The sequence below is a fragment of the Electrophorus electricus genome, chromosome 7 (genome assembly GCF_013358815.1).
Source record: "Electrophorus electricus isolate fEleEle1 chromosome 7, fEleEle1.pri, whole genome shotgun sequence".
Lineage (NCBI taxonomy): Eukaryota > Metazoa > Chordata > Actinopteri > Gymnotiformes > Gymnotidae > Electrophorus > Electrophorus electricus.
In genome coordinates this window covers 17,677,200-17,696,421 of record NC_049541.1, presented here as the reverse complement: position 1 = coordinate 17,696,421, position 19,222 = coordinate 17,677,200, and the positions used below count along the sequence as shown (strand labels likewise).

Genomic DNA, 19,222 nt, shown 5'->3' with positions numbered 1-19,222 from the left:
TGGTATTTCTGAGCTATTGTGTGTTATATGCTTTTTTTTTTTTTTTACATATGTATTTATTTATTTATGTGTGAATGTGTGTATTCTGTGTTTCTCTGATATACCTCACATTACTCTGGGAATCAGTAAAGTTTATGTTATCATCTTCTCTTCTTTATGAGAAGTAAAGCAGATGAATTAGAATCCGCTGCCTTTATTGTTCCTTCCTCTAGATGCTGCTCCTGGTATTCCAACCATGATCCTAACACCCTAAATCCTCCTCTCTCTCTCTCTCTCTCTCTCTCTCTCTCTCTCTCTACTTTAACAGACAGTGTGAGGCTGGTGAATGGTGGTAGTCACTGTGCTGGGAGAGTGGAGGTTCTTCATGAAGGACAGTGGGGAACAGTGTGTAGTGATTACTGGGATATGAGAGATGCTGCAGTGGTGTGTAGAGAGCTGAGCTGTGGGGAGGCTGAAGCTGCAGTGCATGATGCTCACTTTGGACCAGGATCAGGACCAATACTGAAGGGGTATGCAAACTGTAAAGGATCAGAGTCTACACTGAATAAATGTTTCAGTCGTCGTAATAATTACTACTGTTGGTCTCATGCTAAAGATGCTGGAGTCATCTGTTCAGGTAGGCTGCAGCTGATCTTAATATTCACTCTCCCATCACAAAAGGTGGTACACATGCACTTGTATGTCTTTTAAAACTTTTGTCATACCAAGTAATTACTCTGAGAAAACAATGAATGTCCAACACAGCAACTATATTGTTTACATTGTTGTATATAGTCATGATACACACAAAAATAACTTTACTGTTTGTGTTTATTTTAAATCTGTAATGTTTAGCAGATCTTTTAAATACAAAACTCACTAAAGTGGTGTGTCCACTTGTAGTTATGAAGAAATCCAACTCATGTACTGTGTGTATATATAGAAGGGTTTTATTATTCCTTTTTAATGTTCCTGTGGTTTATCATTATAATACATAGATTTCAATCCCAGTCTTAACTAATAACCTGCACCAGGTCTCTGGGAGAGTAGATTAAAGACTTTTGACCAGCAGGTTGGTCCCTCCCAGGTTCCGTGTTCCGTGTTTTCCCTGTCTTGTGGTTTTAGTTACGTTCCATGGTTTCGTTTTCTCCTCCCGTCGTTTGATTTTCCACACCTGTCCCTCGTTTCTAGTATTACGTTCAGGTATTTAAACTGTCTGGATCCCAGTGTTTTGCTGTTCATTTGAATGTTCGTGTTTATGTGATTGTGAATGTGTTTGGTTGTTTTGATGTTTTTGCAAAGCCTGTAAGTCTGTTAGCTAGCCTTCGTGTTTCTTAGCCCTGAGTTTCCCCTAGTCTGTTATGGCCTGCTTCCCCTGTTTGCCTCCGTGTGTTTGTTTTGTTAATTATGTATCCTCGTACTCTCCGTGTTGGCTCTTTGACCCTGGACTGCCTTAATGACTCTGATTTTAGATTTACCCATAATAAATCTCGCTCGTCTCCGCACGTGTCCACCTCCATACCGCTCAACATTACAAAGTTACAGATGTTGTTTGTTGAGAGGTGGACTGTACATTTATTATGAACATCAATTTATTACTAATTCTGTCATCACCAGAAAGAATTTAGAAGGTGTATCACTGTTTTGTTTTGTGATTAGTGTAATTATTATTAAAACAATTTCAGTGCACATGTCAGATCACCAAACTTATCATTATTCTTGTTTGACTGTGTGAATCTCACACTATTTAGACGATACTAACACATCAGTTACAAACATATACGTTGGAGTAATATCGTCTACCAGGTGTCTGAGAGAGTAGATTTACCTTGTAGGAAACCTTTAATGGAGTCTCTCATATTCTTGTGTCTTTGATGTATTGTTTTTCAATGTGCTTGTGTTCACGTGTGCTCTGCTCACAATGTTTAATACAAATTTGCAGCTCACAGGAAATCCAGACTTACCGACGGTCCTCACCTGTGCTCTGGGAGAGTGGAGGTGGTTCATGGGAAGAACTGGACCACAGTGTGTGATGCTGACTTTGACCAGCAGGATGCAGAGGTTGTGTGTAGAGAACTGGACTGTGGGCTTCCTGGGGAGGTGCTGGGAGCAGCTGCTTTTGGCAGAGGGGAGGGCCAGGTGTGGACGGAGGAGCTTCAGTGTAGAGGCAACGAATCTGATATTTACTCCTGTCCAATAACGTCTTCACCCAAACTTTGTTCCCATGATAATGACGTGGGACTAATATGTTCAGGTTATATGTCAATATTTATCTCTTTCTTACTATTTACATACCATGTATGTACATTTGCATGCATGTATAATGACAATAAATATGAACTGAATGCTCTTGCACTAAGATGTCAATTATGTGTTCAGGTTACACAGCGGCACGTCTGGTGAACGGCTGGGACTCCTGTTCTGGTCGAGTGGAGCTCCAGTACCTCAGTGACTGGGGCTCAGTTTGTGGTGATACCTGGGATATGAGAGCTGCCAGTGTCCTCTGTGGGCAGCTGAAGTGTGGCAGTGCTGTGGCTCTGTTGGGGGCAGACTGGTTTGGGGAGGGAAGTGGCCGCATTAGGGCTGATGTGTTTGATTGTCATGGTAACGAGACACACCTGTCAGAATGTCCCATCTCATCATGGAGTCGAACAGCATGTTCTCATGAACAGGATGCTGGAGTCATCTGTAATGGTGAGCTCTTCCACTCATGTGGTGTACATTCACTCACCACATTACTGAATGTACACCACATTACATTAAATATATTTTGCATGCTAAAATAAAAACCTTTTTAATTTTCAGATTTAATTATATTCCCATTCAGATTCCTCTCAGGCCTTTCATGAGGGGCGAGTGAGGTTGTCTGGAAGGAGGGAGTGTGAGGGGCGGGTTGAGGTTTACTTCAGTCAGGACTGGAGGAGAGTTCTCCTGGACTCCTGGAGCGTGTCTGAGGCCTCAGTGGTCTGCAGACAGCTGGGTTGTGGTTCTGTGTTGAACTTCTTCAGCTCCTCTCCATCCAGCCCTGATCAACACAGCCACATGTGTGTGATGGGTTTCAATTGTTCTGGGAGTGAAGCTCATCTGGGGAACTGCAGCAGTGCAAAACTCCTCAACCTCTCCTGCAGCTCCAAGGAACAGCTGTCAATCACCTGCTCTGGTATGTGTTACATTAACCTAAAACATGGGTACCTAATACGCTCTAAAATGTATCCCTGTTGTGTGAGGATTTATGACATTTATCACTTAGTATCAAAAATAAGAACCTGGAGTCATTATTTTGGTAAAACAATTCCATGTGTCTCTTTCTGGGCGGGCGGGCGTGTGCGTGTGCGTGTGCGTGTGTGTGTGTGTGTGTGTGTGTGTGTGTGTGTGTGTGTGTTTAACTCAGGCCACAGCTCCATCAGACTGGTTGGTTCTGGGGGAGATTGTGCAGGAAGGATGGAGGTTTTCCTGAACGGCTCTTGGGGGACAGTGTGTGATGACTCATGGGACATTGAGGATGCCCAGGTGGTGTGCAGGCAGCTGCAGTGTGGAGTGGCCCTCAGTGCCCATGTACCAGCCTGGTTTGGTCCTGGAACTGGGCCCATATGGCTGAATGAGGTGCAGTGTGATGGGAACGAGACTTCCATGTTGAACTGCAGGTATCAACTCTGTGGACAAGATGAGTGTGGACATCAAGAGGATGTAGGAGTGGTGTGTTCAGGTAAAGTGTGCTGACTGCTGCTGTTTTCAATCAGCCTGATGTGGCTGATTGTCTTTCAAAGTTGTGTATATAATGATCACTATAAAATAGGCTTATCACAATCATTAATTTTTTTTATCTTCATTAATTTTTGTATAAAATATGACAATTATTTAATTGTTTTGTTGCAGTAAAATAAGCCCAATAACACTGTAACAAGAAAAAGAAGAAAAACATGGTATATTGGTACATACAAAGACCCTTAAATTTGTAAATGGCTTTACAGAATTATGCTATATTGTTATTGTATAAATATTACATTGTGTTATTGCCTTGTGTAACTACATTGCGGTGGTTATAAGTGGCTAGCCTTAAAATGTATGAATTACCATTATCTTTTACTTGGCTGACTTGCTTTTAAATACTCGACACTGTCTCTGAGTGAAGGTTCTAGCTGCTCAAGTGTTTGGAAATATGCTGGGTTATTATGGGAAATGTAGTACCTGTAGTTAATTTATGTGGTGTTAATGCTTTGGTGCATGGAAACATTTTACTGAGTCACTTGCTCTATCATTTCTAGTGATGCCCCTGTTAAATAACAATTTTGAGGGAACAGTATTATTATCATTATTAAATGAATAATTGCTAAAGGAAAATGCAGTGACTGGGTACTCTCAGTTTTTTGTCCTACTGTGTGTTTTGTCTGCCTGTTTGGACACTCGAGGCATTATTCCTCTTTGGGAGAACTGAACGTTTGGAAATTGGTAGATGATGCCAACTTTATACACCTGATAAATTGAATTTTATCCCAGTGAAGCTATTCCACTGAAACGAACTCCTGGAACCACACTCATCCCTGCACTGCCATGCCTACCTCTTCTCACCGACATCTCTGATCTGGTTTGCCAGAGTAGTAATTACACACCTGATAACTATTCTCCTCATTACTCCCCTTATTTAAGCTCCCCTCCCTGTCACTCTCTTTGTGAAGTGTTGCCATTCCCATGTTGCATACAGAGCCTTCCATATACGTGTTTGTCTTCCTGGTTTCCGTATCCTGCCTGTGTTTCAGACCTCGTCTCCTCCATGACCCCTGGTTGCCTGTTGACTCTGCCCCGCATTTTTGACCTCAGACCCACCTGACTACAAGTACCCACCTGACTCCTCTAACCTGCCCCGTTTCTTCAATAAAACCTCTAGCAACTGGATCCTCTCTCTCATGTGTGCATTCATAACACCCACAGTGGTGGAGGAGGAGGCCAAGGAGGGATCGGAAGTAAAGGAGAGACAAAAGAGGAGAACTACATGCTAAACTATATGCTAAACCACATAGACCAGCTTTAAAAATGTCAATTTCCCAACCAGAGGCAATAATATACTGGACCAAATCTACACTAACATCCTGGGGGCTTGCAAAGCTGCAGCATCCGCGCATCTCAGCATGTCTGAACACATTGTGCTAGAATGAACCGCTACTTACAAACCTCTTATCTGTAGAGGCCTTAAAATTATTAAAGACTACAAATGCAGTTACCAGCAGATCCACCATCATCGAGCACTACCTGACTCCCTGAACCAGCATTAAATGATCATTTCTGGGTATTTTCAACCTCTCACTATATCTGGCTGTAGGGGGGAATTGTCCCACAGATGATGCCATAGTGCTCCACACAGCCCTGTCTCACCTAGAACTTCCTAACACTTGGTGGTGAGAATAGGGGACTATGCATCATCTCTGCTCATCCTAAATACAGGTGCACTGCAGGAATGTGCGCTTAGCCTGATCCTCTTCTTCCTTTTCACATGACTGCACCCCCATCCATGCTTCCAACACCATTGTGAAGTTCACAGATCACACTACAGTAATAGGTCTCATAAAGAATAATGATGAGACTCACTACAGAGAGGTGATCCATCACATAGCCAGATGGTCCTCAAGCAACAATCTGGTTCTGAAAACTACCAAGACCAAAGAGTTCATTGTGTTTTACAGAACAACCAGAAGAACAGGGCATGCTCCATTATTCATGGAAGTGGAGCGTGTGGACAACATAAAAGTACCTAGAACTCCACATTACAGCCAGCCTTACCTTGGCATTGAACATCTCCCACCTGGAAAACAATGCCCAGTAAAAGCTCTTTCTCCTGAGGTGGTTCAAGCATGCTGGACTCTCCCTCAAACCTCTATAGAAGCACCACTGAAAGTTTTCTCTGTCTCTGTATGACTGCATGGTATGCCAGCTCTACATCAGAAGACAGAAAGGACTTGGCCCAGGTGGTGAGAGTAGCCCAGAGGATGGCAGGATGCCCACATTCCAACCTGAACTCAGGATCATGGGATTGCGGGATACCCGCTCCCCGACCTGAACTCAGTGTATGCTGCCCACTTCCAGAAGATAGCCTGCGGCACCAAGACCACAGATTGTTTGTCCACCTGCCTTCAGGATCAAGATTTCCAAGAATAAAAACCAGTGGACTAAGGAACAGCTTTTTCCCCAGAGCTGTGAACTCCATCACACTCACCTCAGTCTCTAGACACTGACACACTTCAGTTGCACCCTTGCGCATGCACCTATTTTACACATTACTGTACTTTGTATTTACTATTGCAACATATTGCTGTGTGCTTCTGTAATTGATTGTGTTTGTTTGTGCTCTTGCATATCTTTTTAATGTTTAATGTTTTCTTGGTCATGTTGAGGGTACAGCGCAGAATTTTGTTGGACTATATGCAATGAAAATAGTGTTCATTCATTCATTTAATAGTTTTCATCCTTCTCTCACCTCACCAGAATTCAAAGAAATGAGACTCAGTGAGGGTTGTAAAGGGAATCTGGAAGTGTTCTACAATGGAACCTGGGGGAATGTGTGTGTGAATGGGATGAGTGAAGAAACACTAAGTTTGGTCTGTCGAGAGCTGAACTGTGGAAGAACAGGCAGTGAGTCCCCATCCAGAGCAAGAGTAGAATCATATTCTAACTGGCTGGATCAGGTGAAATGTAGGAAACATGACTCCACTCTGTGGCACTGCCCATCTGAACCCTGGGGGCAGAACAGCTGTGAAAATCACAATGAGGTGGCTCACATTACCTGTTCAGGTAGGCAGATTCTCTATCCAGTTTCTACTAGTTTTATGTACTTTTACTGTACTGATGAGTAAACTGTATAGACTCGTTTCCTGTCTATTACTTTGACAATAATCAGTGCCATACAAAATGAAATATAACTGTCTAATATTGCTACCAACCTACTGTACTGGCAAGGTAAGATGACAAAGAACTTTTGTAATTTGCTCTGGATTGTCTGCTAAATGCCATAAATGTAAATATAAATAGCTACAGAACTGGATGCTCTTGGAAGTTCAATCTGTGTCTTGCTCTACACACAGGAGAGAGAAATGATCATGTGCAGCAAAGTCATGTGAAATGCTCCTCCTCTTCCTCCCAGAGCCAGTGCTCCAGTAAGGACTCTCACACAAAGAAGGTCCACATTTGACTCAGGAGAGCATTAATTACAAATGCTACAAGTGTCAGTCCTCTCCTCACCATGATCAATAAATGTGTGAATCTGACATGTTCAAATTACAGAAAAATCCATAATTTACTATATTACTGTTCTGTTATGATTTCTGTAGCTAAAGTTGTCAGTGCAGCTTTGGCTCCTAATGTTTTGTGTTTGTGTGTGTTTGTATGTTTGTGTGTGTGTGTGTGTGTGTGTGTGTGTGTGTGTGTGTGTGTGTGTGTGTGTGTGTGTGTGTGTGTGTGTGAGGTAGATAACCTGCCTCTCAGGCTGAGGGGAGCAAAGAGAAGCTGCTCTGGGCGGCTGGAGGTTTACCATAACGCTGCGTGGGGCTCCATCTGTGATGATCAGTGGGACATCAGGGATGCTGAGGTGGTCTGCAGACAGCTGGGCTGTGGGAAGGCACTGAGGGCTGATGGCAGTGCTGCCTTTGGTGCTGGTGAAGGGGTGATCTGGCTGAACAGAGTGAAGTGCAGAGGGGATGAGATTCACCTGTGGGACTGCAGTTATTCACTGAAGAACCACACTGACTGCTCCCACAAAGAGGATGCTGGAGTCACCTGTGCAGGTCAGAGGATTTTGCTTGATTCTGGGGTTTCTGTGCAAAAATATTTTCTCCCATTTATAATAATTTGCAAAAGTTTATTTTCATTGTCATTTTGGGTAATGAGAGTTAAATCAGTTAGTGCTTAATTTCTGTCCAACTTCTTAGAGAACATGAACATGTATTTTGAATGTCTGGGTGTTCTGCTTTTATATTGACAGACCCTTATGTGTCTCCTACTACTGCACCCAGAACAACCACAAGCACCTCCACCTTTACAGGTTCGCTCTTTGTCTCTTGGTCATTTTCATAAGTGACCGTGGAAGCATTATTGCTTGTTCTTAAGAGTTGTTGGTGTGTATTTTTCTTTCCAGATGTTCAGAAGACATCCAGTCCTCTACAAACTGCATCAGCAGCTGTTCCATGCACCACCCCTACAGTGGTCCTGCTGGTACTGGGAGTACTGCTCTTCCTGGCCTTAGTGCTTCTCTCTGGGCTGGTTTACCAGAACAGAGTGCTCAGGAGAGGTGGGACACATTCACACATCATCTACAGTCCAGTTTCTGGACATTCTCTGAACATCATTAGTCCTTGAGTCTGTCTGTCTTCTGTTACACTGAAGTGACACCATGTTTCTGTCTGTCTCCACCCAGTGATCTCTAAGAGGAGGCGTAAGACTCTGCCTGAGGCAGTCTATGAGGAGATCGACCACAGATACATCAATAAAAGAACCCGTGTCTCCACTCGAAGGGGTGGGTGATGTTTGTGAAGTCTGCAAACTGAGATTTACTGAATTATATTTATATTAGAATTGAGAGGTTTCTTCCAAATAATCGAATAACCAAACACATCTGAATGCATGGCCAGTGATCAAAACAATATTTAATTTCCAAAATTCTTTGTAATTTTGTTGTGCAGCACAAATAAGAAAATTATATAATGTAATGGCATGGGCCCCTCCTCTTCAAGTCCTCCTCAAGTACGTGTGTGTGTCTGTGTGTGTCTGTGTGTGTCTGTGTGTGTCTGTGTGTGTCTGTGTGTGTCTGTGTGTGTGTGTGTGTGTGTGTGCGTGTGTGTGCGTGTGCGTGCGTGTGCGCGTGCGTGTGTGCGTGCGTGCGTGCGTGCGTGCGTGCGTGTGTGCGTGCGTGTGTGCGTGGGTGCGTGCGTGCGTGCGTGGGTGTGTGCGTGGGTGCGTGTGTGTGTGTGTGTGTGTCTTCATCACCATGCCCCGACCTCATTAACCGGTTATGTCACTATCTATCATTGTCTGTCATTATCTTTCTTGATAATGTGCGTATTTAAGGTCCTGTTATAAGTATGTCTTTTGTCGGTGTTTGACCCCTTGTTTAATCATTTGTGTGTCTTGTTATCACTTAGTTTTCTTTATGTTTGGGTTTTGTTTTATTTGCTGTGTGCGTTAAATGTCTGTGTTCATCACAACAACAGCTCACCTCGGCATCCTGCCTCTGCCTCCCAACATTACATATAAAACAATGAGAGAGAGAGGGAGAGAGAGAGAGATTGTGTTTGATTTTCCAGATGCTTTGGAATTTTTCTCAGGTGTACAAATAGTAATAAAATAATGTAAAATAATAGGAGCCAGTGGGTGAAAAGAGCATTGAGTGTGTGTGTGTGTGTGTGTGTGTGTGTGTGTGTGTGTGTGTGTGTGTGTGTGTGTGAGAGAGAGAGAGAGAGCGAGCAGAGGGAGAGAGTGTGTAAGTGAGAGAAAGTGTGTGTGTGTGTGTGTGTGTGTGTGTGTGTGTGTGAGATTCATGCTTAGTTGTATGTGAGAGACAGGAGGAGGGAAGAGGTGGATGTGTGTGTGTGTGTGTGTGTGTGTGTGTGTGTGTGTGTGTGTGTGATTCATGCATAGTTGTATGTGAGAGACAGGAGGATGGAAGAGGTGGATGTATGTGTGTGTGTAAGTATGTTAAAGTGTACATACCTGTGTGTGAGAGAACGGTACGATGATGTCTGTCAAAGATTGTTTTGTGTGTGTGTATTTGTGTAATGTATGCATTGTTCTTATATTTAACTTATCTATAAACACCCTGGAAATATATCTAAATGTATGACCAGTGAAAATGATGTAAAATAATAAGAGCAAGTTTGTGAAATGAGCGTTGAATGTGTATTATAGTAAATGTGTCTGTGACTGCATGTGAGGAGTGTGGTAATTCTGCTGATAATCATCTATTAGGCAGGGGAAGCTCAACTATATTATTCCTGTACACCTTTAGTTTAGGTACAGGATGAGAAAACCACAGAGCAGCAGGTGTGTGTGTGTGTGTGTGTGCGTGTGTGAGAGAGAGAGAGAGAGAGAGAGAGAGAGAGAGTGAGAGAGAGTGTAAGTGAGAGAAAGTGTGTATGTGTGTGTGTGTGTGTGTGTCTGTGTGGGCGTGCGTGTATGTGTGTGTGTGTGTGTGTGTGTCTGTGTGAGACAGAGAGAGCTTGTGTGTAAAGGCTTACATAGTTGTGGGAGATAGAGGGGGAGGAAAAGGAAATAAAATGTGTACATGCTTGTGTGTTTGTGTATGTGTGTGTGAGAGTGTCTGTGCCTGCAGTTAGTTTTGTGTGAGAGACATAAGAAAAGAGAAGAGAGAGTGTGTGTGTGTGGTTGTTTTTCCAAATGCTTCCTAATTTTTCTGAGCTGCACAAATAAGAAAATAATTTAAAATAATGAGACACTGTCAGTAAAGTGAGTGGTGAATGTGTATTAGAGTAAATGTGTCTGTGACGGCATGTGAGGAGTGTGGTAATTCTGCTGATAATCATCTATTAGGCAGGGGAAGCTCAACTATATTATTCCTGTACACCATTAGTTTAGGTACAGGATGAGAAAACCACAGAGCAGAAGGTGTGTGCAGGACGAGAGAGAGAGAGAGAGAGAGAGAGAGAGAGAGAGAGAAAGTGAATGAAAGAGGGGTGTTTGTGTAGCCTCTATACACTCTATATATCTCTGTACACCATGGAAAGCAGTGTCCCCAAATTTCTATTATGCAGGTAAGTTTGGCTGTGTGTGGTTGTGTGTCCGTGTGTGTGTATGTGTCTTCTGGTGTGGGGTCTTAGGCTGCCCTCTACTGGCTGCAGTGTTATTATTTCCATCTTCCTGTATCCAACCCAGTTGATTATGACCACATGAGTCAGTTTGTGGTTGATTTGGTGTTCTGTACCTGTCACATGACTGTTCTGCTCTCCTCTAACAGGAAGTGTCCTTTCTGAATCCCAGCATTCAGGATATGAGGATGTGGATCAGGCGTTTGTCTCAGGTAACAGGGCCTCTGCATGTGTGTGTCAAATTGGATCCCATTTAGAAATATTAGAATGATGGATAAGCAATAAAATAATTTATTATTAAAACTCACCTAGCTGAACCTTATTTATAATATTCTGTGATGAATGGTTACAGAAGATGTAAAATGTTACCTAGCATGAAATATTTATTTGTTCTTTTAGATTTCCACTTTGTCTCATATGAGTCTATCTGGTAGTGTGTGTTCCTCTTTGTTAGATAAATGAGAGCTTCTCTGTCTCAGAGTCTGATTTACTGCACTGGTTAAACATTTTATTCATCTGTAGATCAGAAGATGTTTTGCAGAAGTGCTTCCCCATATTCTAACCAGAGTCACATGCAGTAGTTTACAAAAGACATATCAGAGAATGACTGTTTGTACATCATTCTCATTACCGTAGTTTGTTTTAAGTTATGTAAAAAACATTTATCATCTTTTTCCAGAAAGGTCTGTGACTGTGGACCAGCCTGAGTATTACGATGATGTCACCACCACCGGTGACCTCATAAGTGAGTTCCTTTATTAACTGATCATGTGATTCTACTTCCTTAAACCAAACTATGAAAAGATGGCTGGACTGTTTTAAAGACAGTCTGCTTTTATTGAACTTAGGTGACATAGAAAGAGAGGACATACCAGAGAACTACGATGATGTCATCACTGCTGGACCCAGCCCTGATATTGTAGCAGGTGTGGTTCTGTATTGGGGATTGTCTGCCAGACAGAACAAACATTCTTACTACAAACCCATAACTGTTCATTTGTTTGGTGTGAATACAAGTATGAATTTGTATGGGGAGCACTTTTATATTCAGTCATCATTAAAAACATCTGAGATCACAAATAAAATAAAAATTAATAAATAACCAAACAAATAAATCAATAAAAAAGAAAAGAGAATCATTAAATTATCTGTAAATTAATGATGCCTGTGCTACGTTTATGAAGCTTTTCTCTGCTTTAAGAGCTGCCAGCTCAGTTACATCTGTTTGTCTCGGTATATCTGTGTTTTGGTGTAGAGGACGTATCTGAGAATTATGATGATGTCATTACTGATGATCAGAACGCTGCTGTTGTGACAGGTATGACTAGTGATGTTACAAAATTGTAGCCTCATACATGAAAGGGGTTGTTAATGAAGTACATGCTAATGTAATTGTATTTTCCTCTATATATTAACAGAGGAGACCTATGATAATGTTATTACCACAAGACTAAACCCAAACATTATAGCAAGTAAGATTTTTAATACTAGACAATTTGTTTCAAATGGAAGCATCAAAGCCTAAAAATAGGTTTTGTATTGTAATACATATTTTATTGATATCAGTATGTTACCTTTCTTGGTGTAGTGGCCACACAAGAAGATTGTGGTGATGCTGGACCAAACCCAAACATTGCAGCAAGTATGTATTTTTAATGTAGAAAATGTATTTAATCAAACTGTAAATATATGGGTTTTGTTATATTTTAACATTATAATTGATCTTTGCCTGTTGGTGTAGTGGACACATCAGAGAACAGTGATGATGTCATCACTGCTGGACAGGATGTAGGAGGTGTAAATGGTGAGTGGCTTCCCTTGTTGTGTCCTCCACTACATTCCACCTGTATGGTGGAGTCAGTGTGTCAAATCAAGAACACAGGCAGCACAGTGAAAACATGATCACATTAGTGATGGCATAAGATAGAAATGTTGTTATAATGTTGATGCAGGCCAGAAGGCCCCTCTTTATATAACAACTACAATACAGTCTCCCTTCACTTGCAACACGTTTACCCATATTTGAACAAGTGGAGACAGTTGAGACAATACAGGACTCTATTACCACCTACATCTAAGTGCAACCTACAAATGCTGCATCTGTCTAAGTGCAACCTACAGTTGATGTGTCTGGTACCTTGAACCATGTAAATGCTTAAAACTTAGAAAGATGGTTGTCATAAATTATAATAGGTTACATTTTATCCTTAAGATATTTTATCCAAGGCATAACATTTATATATCTTCACAGAGTATATTTCATTGGAATCATCAAGTTAACCTAATTCAGTGCTGTCTGACATCACTGTACCATCACACACATGGAACTTCTTAGCACAGTGGTGTAAACTCAGTAAACACTGAGACAATTGCTCTTTTTGCCAGTTTGTCTGTTTGTCTTTGGAAGCTGTTAGAATGTGTGTAATAAGATTTGACAGAATGCAATTAATTTCTAATAAATGTAAAGGGAAAACCTATGAGGACATGAAGGAGAAACCTCAGAAAGACATGAATTGTGTGACTGAAAGGCCACACTCTATGCTTTTCCTCAGGAAATTACATTTGAACTTCATCAAACTCAAACAATTATCTGTAACATTTAATCACAATTTGTAACATTCTGTGTGACCTCAACCTTTCAACTTCATATATCAATTTAAATAATCGTGTATGTCAAGCCGCCAGACGCACACACGCACCACATGCCCTTCTAGACCACGCTCCTGTTCCCCATTATCCACTTATTGGTTCATTCCTGGCACCTGTCTCTTGTTGTCCGCAATACTACTTTATCCCCACAGATACTGTTGTTGAATATTCATATAAATGACACAAAATGTATCAATGATCCTATATTTTTAAAAAGTAATAAAGGTTTATATATTTGATTTTTTTAATAGTTTTTTTAGTTATATAAAACTACATTATATATAGGGTTTTATATTTTCATACAATGCTAAGTTATAATCTAGCAAAGGCCATTTCAAAACACCTATATTTTATCAGATGCTTAGCAGTTTATAACTGAATTCTACATGTTTAGTCGTCTACATTTCGACAGATTTCAGTCTTCGGTTCACGTCTACCATTTTAATACTAAAAGCAAGAGCTATAGGCTACACAGGGTTTCTGTAACGCGATGTCGCCCGAGTGCCGCAGGCCCAGGGGCAGGACGCACAGGCTCCAACACCTGGGACGTACATTTATTAACATTTAACATAGAACACTAGCGGCGCTCGCAAGCATTACAAACATTAACACAACCATGAAACGGTTAACATTTAAACACGGACGATAAACACGAATACTTTTAACAACGATAAAACGGCCATTACATCCACAATGACCAACACACTGCACACCTCGACACGGGTTTATACATATAGACAAACAAGGTGCAGATGTGCAGGCGTGGCCATAAACAGATCCTCCCACTAAACGTGGCTGGCCAAACCACGTGATTCGCGGGAGGCGAGAGTTCCGTGACAGTTTCAGAGTTTTAGATAAAAGTGAGTTTTGTTCGCGAAGTAAGGCAAGTATCCATGTATTATCCTACAACATGACTTGACTCAAGTAAAACACTGAACGTAAATAGAAATTCACGGAAAAGTCTGTTGGTTTTACATGAAAAAATGTAAATCGGTTTCACATATTGGGTATGTTAACTAACAATGATGTCTTCATGGTCTCAACATAAAATTATTTGTTAAACCATCATGACTTTTTAATACAAATTTAAAGCTTAACTTTAAAGTATATTAATTATTATATGTTAAATTACCATGGCTTTTTATATCAATTTAAGGCTTTAATGTAAAGTACATTCAATTATCAGCATAATAATTTGTGTAGATTTTTGTTAGAATGTAAATATTGCAATAAACAAACACATTCCTTCACACAAAATATCTCTATTTAGTAAGAATAATGGTAAATGTGCAAGTGTTCTGAAACAATTATAATGGCTTGCTTCCCAACTTTACCATATTCACAGTAAAGAAAGCATAAACAAATCAACACCAGTTATATTATAAAACAAAAAATCTGCATATTTAACAAGGCACTTGGATACAAGGATTAGGTGTGATCACAAAATCAAGGATGAATATCACCAAAAAAAAGTACAAAACTGTGGAAGAAGTAGAAAGGGCAGTGCTAAGGCCAAGTGATTCACTCCAAAACATGATAGTTCGATAATTAAGTATGATTTCTAACATTTGGATTTCTTGGAAAGTGTGTTGCCTTCCAGCTTCATGACAAACATTTGAAGCATTTGAAGGTATACTTGAGTTCAGGATGGTAGTTTAGATTCAGAGCATACATTAGGCCAGACAAAATGGCAAAAGCTCATGGAATTTTATCCAACTCCTGCAACACAACTGATGTCTGGTTTATTACTGGCATCTCTGTTTGAAAACATATTTCCACTGTGGTCTCCTCAATGGATTCCTGGATGAGGGCTTCATCTTATGGGTGCATTCACAAAATGAAACAAAATGATATTACACATAATAAAACACATTACATATGTGTATAGTGAATATTATGCTGAATATCTGCATTCAGTAATTTAATCAGATACAGTAGGAAATGTGAAGCTGCAGAATGTAAGGACAGGTTCTGACGAGAGCAATTCAAAATAAGAGACAGTTCAAGGGTCAATATAAACAAGTGCCAACAAGGGCAGGTCAACAAAAATGAAAAAATGAGTGTTACACCATGCTACCAGGATTGCAGTGTTTACTCGAGGTTTCTAGAGGATTTAGGTGCTATACCTGGGGAGGGTTTGAGTGTTTGTTTATATAAAGAGCAATTCTAAGACGAGATCATATCTTAGAATGAACCATTCTATGGCATTTGCCCAACCTTAAAAAATATGAAAAATTTGGGCATATCAAACCTCAGAAATCATATTCACCATGTGCTTTCTCAAAATGTTTTCTGGATCCTCACTGAGGTACACACAGAGTGCCTTGATGACACATACTCATCCTAAATCAGTGTCATCATCCTATTCAAATGGGATAAGCAAAGAAAGTTGTTTGCTTAGAGCTCTTTTCCCTTCAATCAATATTACATCAACAAAGCAGTATTTCTTTTGCAGAAAGCATATTTACTTGAGCCATGGGTGCTACAATGAGCGCTAGGCATTTGCCTGTTTTTCCTCCTCCTCTTGTAAAAGATTTATCAGTTTCTCTGAGTGCATATCTAACAGACAGAAATCTGGACTGCAGGGTCATAGTAGTAATATGTACAAACTCTGCATTTATCTGAAAACAAGGATGATTACAGACATAAACGCTCTGTACAGCAGGAATTTGGAAAGGCTTTGATCAAAACATTTAACACAAATCAAGTTTTCTTGTGTTGATTGTTCCAATCAGAACTCAACTCTTTTTGTCCAATTATCTTGTGTAGAATGTATCCCATTTTGATGCATCCTATGCACTTATATTTTAAAGCATCCCATGTCTTAAATGTGCATTTAGAATGTATACCTGGAAAAAGTATGGAGCATCTCTTAAATATTATATTGTAAACAAGGTCATTGAGGAAGTGTTACTTTCAGACTAATGCTGAAGGCTCATCATTTTGAATAGGGGCATAAGAACACTGTATAAACCAAGATGGCAAGAAACTGGCACAAAATCTGACAGAAAAAAATATAGATTGCTAGATAAATTATGCAGACTTTGTACAAAAATTATAGCACGATAGCAATAGCAATGAATACAGATACAAGGGAAAATAAGTTATCTAGCTAGCTAGCTATGAATCTTACTGCCAACCTATATGCTAGTTGGGTTTGAGGTGGAGGGGGATGGTAACAGTATTCATATTAACAGGTAATCTCTTATTTTGATTTTTCTGTTAATCTGGTGAAGAGTAGTGCTAGAATACGCCAAAAATGTTTGTAAAACTCATCAGGAAAGCCATCTGGTCCTGGGGCTTTGCCATTAGGGATCTGTTTCAGGGCATTGTGGGCATCTGGTTCAGGCTATAGTTCTTCTCATGATATTTCTGCTTCTAGTGTCTGTTTTTGTTCTTCAGTTAGTTTTGGTTGATCAGTATTATTTTAAATGGTATTTATTTCTTTAATTTTTATGTCCAGGTCTGATGTATATAGTCTTTCAAAGAAAATCCTAAAGATGTTTGTAGAAGCCATTTAATTGTTTGTTTGTATTTTGTTTGATCACATGGAAGTGCAGGAGTAGTTAAAGTTGGCTCCAAGTACCAGCAGTATAGATGGCTAGGAAGTCAACAGTATTTTGATATAATGTTAATGTTGACTTAATGTAACTAAATAAATCCAAATAATTTGCTACAATAAATTAGGTTGGACATACCTGAATCCGTTCTCATATTCACCTTGTATTTTACTGTTATGATGTGTTTGGAAAATAAATGTACATATTCACCGTTTATAAGGGTATGGATGTTTGATTCTTCATTCTAGCATGCCAAACGAATACAGATACAGATGTAGCCAACCTTTGCTACCTTTGCTACCTTTTGTAGCAACTTATTTGTATTTATTTCGTTTTATAGGAAAGTTACTGCAACAGTGTTATTTCCTCTAGCATGTGCATGGTCTTTCCTGCTGTGTCCTTGATTACTGGGATTATTGTTTTTCCTTGTTTTGTTTGATGAGATTAGCTAATATTTTAAAAGTTTTTTTAGTTTATATATATATTATTTGTTTTATTCAGATAAATGAGACAGGTGCATGATGTGAAATGTTCTGATCAGAAAGTAATCAGTGCGTGAGTATGAATGGTGGACTGGTGAATAGAATGTACATTTTTAGTACTTGAGTCTTTATGGTGCCAACCATCGCCAAGACCAAAATCATTCATGAATGTTGTTTCTGTTCTGAGCGTAGTTTCCATTGCTTTTGGTGCTTGTATTTGTTGTTTGTCAAGATATAGGTCTATTAATTTATTAAAATAGTGAAAAATTTGAGAGTAGTGTAAAGGCATTATAAAATAAGGAAGGGCTGTCAATATTTGGCCATATACATTTGTAAGAGTTACTGGGTCATCGCTAATGGTAATATTTTTATAATGCTCTTTGGAGTCTGTGGTAGTGGAATTGTGTTTAATTCTGATATTTTATTTATTAGGATGGCTTCCCCTCCTTGTTTTGAATTATAATGGGCTAAGAATGTGTGGCAACTAGGCTGATTTTAATTTGTGATGGTCTGCTTCTGTTATGTGGGTTTCCTGGAGTGGGCATATATCAGATTTACGTTTGTTTAGATGATATTGAACTCTTTTTTTTTTAATCTTGAAAGCCAATACCACAGATGTTCCAGGTTACAAATTTCAGTGCTGACATTTTGGGTGATTAACTGAAATATCTATGTATGTATATATGTACATTAGCATGATGTTGGGATGTGCATGTAGTGTTGTGTTTAATGGTCTATATATGGAGACGTTTACTTATTGGTTTACTTACTGGTGTGGTTTGAGTATGACCAAAAACTAAAGTTGTGACCTGAGATGTACAACAAAAAAACTGCTACAAAAGAAAAATAAAGGAAAGGAAGAATAGCGGTGCTTTCAGATTTAACAGTTATTTCAGCAGTTCTTTTAGATGTATTTTAAATGCAGTGGTCTATTTTATAGCTATAATTATAGGTGGTGCCTGTAAGCCCATGTTTCAGTGACTGTTTTATAGGGTATCGATTGTATAGGGATACTGTATGTATAAGTGGGTGGATGGACAGATAACAGAAAGATAGTTGTTTATAGTCAGACAAATTGATAGACAGTGATTATATTGATATACAGATATGTAGATAAGCAGGCGGTTAGGTAGATCAATACATCAGTATATACATATAATCAATTATATATCATATTGTTGATCAAGAACTTTAGTGATACCTAGTTATTTTTAAAATAACCATTGCATCACATCTTTGTAGCAAAGATAGACTGCAAGTTATCCCTCTGATCTGGTCAGGGTGGGCTTCCTCTCTCCCCAGTCCCATGGACAGGAACCAGGAACCCTCTGGCACCATAATGCTGAGCAACAAAGCTATAAAATGGCTGATGGCTTATCATGCTAGCCTGGCTTTCTGACCCTTCCCCCTTTTCTTAGGTGTCATAAATCCACAGATTGGAATGCAAGAACCACTTACACCCCTGGTTATACTTCAAGAAACTGTGGCCATAAATTCTATCAGGCTCAAAAACTTTCCATGGCAACCAACTTTTCTCATCCCACCATCTCAACATTTCTCATGTTCACACATGTACATTTCCCAGTTTCACAAAGTAATAACTTACTTGTATACGGCTTTTAAGTGTTGGAGATGTTGTCCTTGAGTTTGAAAAAACACAATGATGTCATCAATATAAACAAAACGTCCTCTCTTTCAACTCACCTAATACATGCTCCATCAGCTGTTGGAAGGTAGCACTAGCATT

At 39.8% G+C, this 19,222-nt stretch overlaps 1 protein-coding gene across 1 annotated transcript; it reads left to right on the top strand.

Annotated features, from left to right (window-relative positions):
* The first annotated feature begins 384 nt into the window (after positions 1–384).
* On the top strand, positions 385–12,309 carry LOC113583742 (scavenger receptor cysteine-rich type 1 protein M130-like). The gene is made up of 16 exons (XM_035528180.1): positions 385–620; positions 1,929–2,233; positions 2,359–2,673; positions 2,807–3,142; positions 3,359–3,685; positions 6,457–6,762; positions 7,053–7,124; positions 7,437–7,751; positions 7,949–8,008; positions 8,102–8,254; positions 8,381–8,479; positions 10,934–10,996; positions 11,464–11,529; positions 11,633–11,710; positions 12,040–12,102; positions 12,203–12,309. The coding sequence occupies exons 1-16, from the start codon at positions 406–408 to the stop codon at positions 12,307–12,309; spliced, it is 2,880 nt and encodes a 959-aa protein (XP_035384073.1). The 5' UTR covers positions 385–405.
* The last annotated feature ends 6,913 nt before the right edge of the window (positions 12,310–19,222 follow it).